This window comes from Drosophila gunungcola, chromosome 3R (assembly GCF_025200985.1).
Source record: "Drosophila gunungcola strain Sukarami chromosome 3R, Dgunungcola_SK_2, whole genome shotgun sequence".
In the NCBI taxonomy this organism is placed as follows: domain Eukaryota; kingdom Metazoa; phylum Arthropoda; class Insecta; order Diptera; family Drosophilidae; genus Drosophila; species Drosophila gunungcola.
In genome coordinates, this window is record NC_069139.1 from 15,324,320 (window position 1) to 15,330,876 (window position 6,557).

The 6,557-nt window shown below is 38.1% G+C and overlaps 1 protein-coding gene across 2 annotated transcripts; it reads left to right on the forward strand.

Moving 5' to 3' along the window:
• Nucleotides 1–1,877: 1,877 nt before the first annotated feature.
• On the forward strand, nt 1,878–6,048 carry LOC128261949 (calcyphosin-like protein). 2 transcript variants are annotated; one of them, XM_052995927.1, is made up of 6 exons: nt 1,878–1,975; nt 4,864–5,012; nt 5,107–5,226; nt 5,297–5,354; nt 5,485–5,697; nt 5,755–6,048. In XM_052995927.1, exons 1-6 carry the CDS (start codon nt 1,934–1,936, stop codon nt 5,854–5,856), a joined length of 684 nt encoding a protein of 227 aa, XP_052851887.1. In that variant the 5' UTR covers nt 1,878–1,933; the 3' UTR covers nt 5,857–6,048. The 2 variants fall into 2 exon arrangements, with proteins under 2 accessions (XP_052851887.1, XP_052851895.1); XM_052995935.1 differs by lacking the exon at nt 1,878–1,975 and adding an exon at nt 3,793–3,941.
• The last annotated feature ends 509 nt before the right edge of the window (nt 6,049–6,557 follow it).

Below are 6,557 nucleotides of genomic sequence, written 5' to 3' on the forward strand. Positions count from 1 at the left end.
CTGGAAATTGAAATATGCAGATGCTCATTTCGAAAATTAGGACAAAGCCAAGATACCTTCGACCAAAGAAATGTATTAAAATGTATTTCGCATTTTATTAAATTTGCCAACATGATAAATTCTTTGGTGTCTCGGCTCTGTTGAGTTCACAGCCCGACCTAACTTAAATTAAGTAATAAGTTTTATGCGCCTTGACCTCAAGGGCTCACACCACCCACAACCTTTCGCACAAAGCTACAAAGCTGAATATGTATTGACACACTCCTGGCAGACTTTTGCCTTTTGTGGTCCAAAGGTCGAGAGCGTGTAAGGAGCAGACAAGCAGATTTTCCTATTAAAATTATACAGATCTTAGGGACTGACGAGAAGGGGAAGCGTTTAGGGTTAATTTCGGCACCAGTCCCAGACCGACACAAGGCACAAAAGTTAATGTGATTAATGTTTACTTAATGAAATGAAGTTATCAAGTTGATTTTATCAATTTACACACAGGCGCCGCCACAGACAAAGGCCCCGAAACTCTCGAGAGCCTGTCAAAACTGGCGCCGGTGTGATGAAGGTACTCCATGGGATTATGTGAGAGTCGTTCTTGCTTTTGATGAAAAAGTCAAGGGAGAAAAGTTTTCCTCGTGCACTGAGGCAATTTAGGAAATGAGGAATAATTCTATATTTAAAATAAGGAATAATTCTATATTTATCACCCGTTGATAGACCTTGGCTTATATGTGATTACATCTTAGTGACGGATTGTAAATGGCAAAATGCTTAATTTAAATTAAAACTGATTTGTAAAATTTCTTAGGTAATTATTTTTTAGAGTGCTTGTTTCGCTAGTTTTCTGCTCGGTTTGTCTGGCTGAAAGGCATATTAGTTAAATGTGGTTGATAACCAGCTGCTCGAGTGTTGGCCATGCAAACTTGTGTTTTGGGAATGGGAAACGATGGGTGGTGCAATCAGTGGACGTGGAAGGGAATTTTGTGAAAACAAGTTCAATTAAATCCCAGCCTCTTTCGCCTTTGCGTCTTTCGTTAATCAATGAAAACGTTAAACGCATTGATTAAGTTTAACGTTTTCAATCAAGCAACGGGCAAAACGGGCAGCTACATGATTGAGGGGGCAAACGAGTGGAGATGGCAAGTCAGTCAGTCAGAGAGACAGCTCAAATTCACTTAAGCATTTCACTTATTTGCATATAAATTGATTAAAAAGAAAATACACGTCAGACACTCGCACACAGTCGCAGAGTTTTGAGTGTGTCAACATGGCAACATGGCAAAAGGACGAAAGGGTCCTGGTCTTCTTCTCGCCACTCTCGCTGTCTCTTTCGAACGCCTGGCCATCTCGCTCCCGCAGCTGGGGCTTTTTCTCTTTTTCAATTCCTGACACTTCAAATGCGTATGATTGTTTTCCTTTTGATCAGCGAATTGTGAAGTGATTCACTGATTGAGTTCAGGCTCAGTTGATGCGTTGACAACATCAATGCACACACTCCGCCACCGGGGCCCCGTCCCCCGCTTGACCGTCCTTTTTACACACCCACACATTCTGACGGGTAGTAAGCCCACTGAGAAACGTGCGTACAGGTCGAAGGCCACGAGGTCATTTAGTCTTGTTTTGTAGCAAAAAGTTTATTTTAAAACCACGGCCGAGGGAAAACTGCATCACAAAATCAAAATTTCAAAAAAAAATAAATGTTATGTGGGAGTTGCCACAGAAACCAGAAGGGTCTTAAAAATCATTTCTGAAGGTGGCTAAGTGACTGTGATATGAGTCACCATTCCCAGTTATTTACAATGCGGCTCGGCCACCGCTCCAGTGTGTTGTGGCTCACCACAAAGCTGTTGCCTAGGCTCATTTACTTTTGTGGCTTATATTATTTCAGTGATAGATGCCGCCAAACTGAAATTAGTCGAGTTTCTATTCGGTAGGCGGAATGTTCTTAAGGGCCATTCGCACGAAGGGCTGGAGCCTCAAGGTTGCTATAAGTTAATCAATTAACAAACAAAAAACAGCGACTTTAAGTGGACAAACCGGTCAAAGTGCCGAATCAAAATTTTTATAGGAATTAATATTAAGCATACGCAGCGTAAGCCGCAGGCAGTGATTCATTCCCGATTATTTGGGGCACGATAGACAAATACAAACACACGAGTCGAAGTGAAAATATTGTGTTGTAATGTTTGGTTGCTTATTTTCTTTAATGGTCGAGTGACATGGAACACGTGTAGGGGCTAAGCCAGCCACAATTGAAACTGAAATCAATGCGATTTTGCAAATTACATAGTCCTCGTATAAGTAAAAGTGTCCTGATACAACTAACAGCAATCAAAACTAATTGCAACCCTGAAAAACGAATAAATAATCAATGCTTAGCGACTTAAACAACCACAACATGCTAGTTAGAACTCATTTATTGTACTTAATGTAATTGGAGGCAGTTTAAAAACCCTTTATGACCTCAATATTGATTTTACAAGCTTAATTTCAGCTTGAAACCAATACGTTTTGTATTTAAAGTTGGATACTTTTCAAAATAAGGTAAAGAATTTTAAAAGATTATAAGCATGGAGTTTAAAAATGTAAGCCCAATTATGTTAAAAAAAAAAAAAAAAATATTGTTAATGCATAATAAATTAACAACCTGTGTACATATTTTTAAACCTATTTGACATTTTTTTGAGTCCAAGCCACATTGTCATAAATTTAATTTTCCAAATCAAGCCAAAAATCGTACAATTTCATTTTTATTTAAAGATCTCTTTTGAATGACACTTATCAAAACCATTGCTTATTTAACTCTGAACTTTTTATTTTGGTTGCCCGTGCAATGAAATCAAACCAAATAAATTTCAAACTGTTGGACTCTTTGAATTGCATACCTTTAGGTGTTTTTATTTTTTTTATCTAGATCAATTTTACAGACCACATTCATTGCGTTTGTATGTTTTTCTGTTGGCTCGTGTTGGTCGCAGGTAAACATTTGGCCAGAGACAGTCACGAAATCGTTATGTAGGTACTGGCAACTAGCCACTTTTTAATTGAAATAAAATGTTTAGAAGGCCGAAAGGATGTGAGGGCAGAGTTGTTCACAATCTGGCTGGCGAAAATAAAGCAAGCACATAAATATTTTTCTACATTTTTAAAAGTAAAAAAACAGTGTTTTAACAACGAACAACGAACTTAATTTTTAAACTAAAACCACAAGGTTAAGTGCGTATTTAGCGGTTATACTATTACTATACTATTTTTTTGCATTCGGTAAGATTTAACATTTTACAGTTTTAAAAATGAAAACGAATGTCATTATATACCTTTATGATCAAACTAGTCTTAACTATTTTATTAAACATTTATTTTTCTGTAATAGAAATTCAGGGGTGTCAACACTTTTTTATAATTTTATATGTGTCTTATTATATGGCTTAAAATGCTTTCAAACAAAAAACAAATTGTTTTCTTTGTAGCTATAATATTTAGATATTTTTTGAATGAAATTGCCATCACCGGCAGAGCGAGCGAGTTATTAGGCGGATGAGTCAGGTGAGTGAGCGGGCTAGTGGCTTTTCTGTCTGGGGCGCACTGTCTGCTCTACATGAGCGTAAATGCTTTTTAGTAACTAGTTTTTCCCTCGCCACAAAAGCCGGCAAAGCTCATATTTCATTTCCACTCGTTCCCTCGCGCTCCGCACTCAGTTCCTCTCGCTCTCCCCACCTATCTTCGTATGTCTCCATCTCCCTCTCAGCGAGCGCCTGGCTGTTTATTCATTGCCGCCGCTTTATTTTTCGCTTTCAGTTTGCATTTCAAAGCCGCCAAAGTAACAAGTATCTTGCAGTTATCCATTCAGTTGGGCGACTATAAAAAACACAAGACTCCATCAAATTTTGTTAAAAACTAGTGAAAAGGTCTTTTCAAAAAGCAAAAAAAGAAAAACCAACATGGAGGTAAGTTGTGCGGGTTTTGACTTAATTTTTTATTTCCGCATTTGTTTGCTGTTTGTGGGACTAAACTTTAGGTCGCCGACCTTCACCTTGGACTCCAATTAGAGAAATTGTAAAAAGGCCTTTTATCAAAATGAAAAACCTACCCCACTTGCCTACTGTCTTTTTTTGTGCCCCTGTCTAGTAAAGAAATCCACTGAATTGAAATCGTACTTGGGATTTTGACGAAACTTAAAGTGAGCGTCTTGAGAAATATCAGCTGAGGCGAAATGAGTGATTCATTGCGGCTCAAGTGATCTTTTGTTTTGATATGGTCTGCGTGTACACATCAGCTCTAATTACTTAAACCATAAATGGATATTTTTGTTAGTCACTTTTAAGGCGCATTTGTGTAAATTTACATTCCGTGGAAGATCCACAATATACTTTGAGATAATAACGTTGTTGATTTACTCAGGTTTATTTCTCTCTGACGAAGCTTATGGAGTTTAAGAAAGAAGGAAAACAAAAAGAAATAATAGGTGAAAAAACGTGTTTAAAGTCTAGCTAGTCAATTAGTGATATGCCTTCAGTTAATTGATAAACTCAATTTATGTTTTTCATAGTGGAATAATTAAAATTAACATTAACTAATACATTTTACTAGCTATTGCTATTCTTTAAAATACCCGTTTGGTAATGTTTCGAACTTATAATTACTACGCGCTAACTATTATTTATTTATAAACATTCCTTAATTATACGTTTCGAGGAAAGCATGTCAATGCCACATGTGTTTCAGTTTACTGACATCCAATTCAATCGATTCTCTATAAATTTATCCAGTGCCTGTGAATAAAAGAGGAACTTGCTTTAAAGGACCTAAAAACTAGTTAACACCGAATTAAAGCAATATATATATTTTTTGGAAATATCAAACCTACAGGCCCCAAATGGAGACCTGTACACCCTGGAGGCTAACCTGGCGAGCAAAGCGCTCCGGGAACTGACAGATGGCGCTGACAAGGATCCCATTACCAAGCTGCGATTGCTCTGCTTCAGTCGCGGAGCAACAGGCATTTTGGGACTGGGCAGGTACGATTGGTTTACTGCCTTTTAACGACATTTCAATCGGCTAGGCGATGAATTATGCAATAGTAAACTATTAATTTTGGATTATTCATGGCAGGGCCTTTCGGGCGATGGACGACGATGGCAGCAAGGCGCTCAACGAGGAGGAGTTCATCACCGGCATTAGGGACACGGGCTTGGACGTCACGGAGGAGGAGATCAAGCAGATGTTTGCCACGTAAGTGACAGATGTGCCTCTGGCTTGGGCTTTAAAATATTTAATTTGATTAAATTCTACCGCTTTTTAGATTCGATGAGGATGGCAGTGGATCCATCAACATGACCGAGTTCCTACTCAAATTAAGGGTAAGCCATGATCTCCATCTTGCATATCTATGCTTACTTTCATTTAGCCATAATATCACGAGCTCAAGGCTTCTCATAATAAACTTCCCACACTCTAAAAGCTTAATGGGCTAACAATTATTTTTTTCAGCCTTCAATGCCGCAGAGTCGCCTCAACATTATCGATCAGGCCTTCGACAAAATGGATCGAGATGATGATGGTGTTATTACCATTCAAGATCTAAAGAATGTGTACTCTGTCAAAGAGCATCCGAAGTACCAGAGTGGGGAAAAGTCTGAGGACGAAATCCTCACCGACTTTCTGCATAATTTCGAGGGAGGTCGTGGCAACCTGGATGGCAAGGTAACCTGCGAACGAATCCCCTATCCAATATTTATTGAATAATATTTAAATCTACAGATAACCCGCGAGGAGTTTGTCAACTACTATGCCACCATAAGTGCCTCAATTGACAACGATTTGTACTTTGATCTGATGATGCGTCAGGCCTACCGCATGTAATTAGTGCACAAAATTCACTAAAACACAAGGACTTCACTCTGAAATCTCAATTACTTGACTTGCCTAGAATTTAGTCCAGCTCATAATCCTATTTATACACAGCTCAGAGCACAAATAAAATCGTCTGGTTGCAATTAAATAAATCTCAATGTAAACTCCGCATGGGCAAAGTTCCAATTGCAGAAAAACTAAGTATCTCTGCTCATAATTCGAATTTGAAATACTTGACGAAAATTTTGTGATTAAACGGGTTTAGGGTTCTAGGTGCTAGGATTCGTTAGCTGTGAGCATGAAAAGTGTTTGTCAAATATTCAGAATAACAAGTATCAAGTTTTCTCTAAACATTTGTTCGTAGTTTACATGGATTTAAAGACTAAATGGGTACACTGAAAAATACTGAAGATAATTTTTTATCAATCTTAAAATGTCTTCTAAATGGGTCAACATAATTAGCGTTTGGTATTAATTGAATGTTTTATAATTGCTTCGTGTTGAGTGAAAGCCGGAAAATCAGTTTTGCATCAATAGCTTTGTTTGAGCTCTTAAATTTAACTAAAAACAACAATTATGCCATTAATCCAGAATTGTTCGATTAATTTATTTCCAGTGCGTCTTAGTTTGTCTGTGTCAGCGTGGGCGTGGCTTATCAAGGCAGAGCGCCGAAGACGGCAATCACAGCTACGAACAGCGAACCAAGCCCA

What these genes read in the sequence shown, in the direction of transcription:
- LOC128261949 (XM_052995927.1), top strand. Translation starts at nt 1,934, where the DNA reads ATGTTCTTAAGGGCCATTCGCACGAAGGGCTGGAGCCTCAAG. An exon ending in CGAAGGGCTGGAGCCTCAAG is followed by an intron (nt 1,976 to 4,863) that starts GTTGCTATAAGT and finishes TCAAACCTACAG; the next exon opens with GCCCCAAATGGAGACCTGTA. An exon ending in GTGGCAACCTGGATGGCAAG is followed by an intron (nt 5,698 to 5,754) that starts GTAACCTGCGAA and finishes TTAAATCTACAG; the next exon opens with ATAACCCGCGAGGAGTTTGT.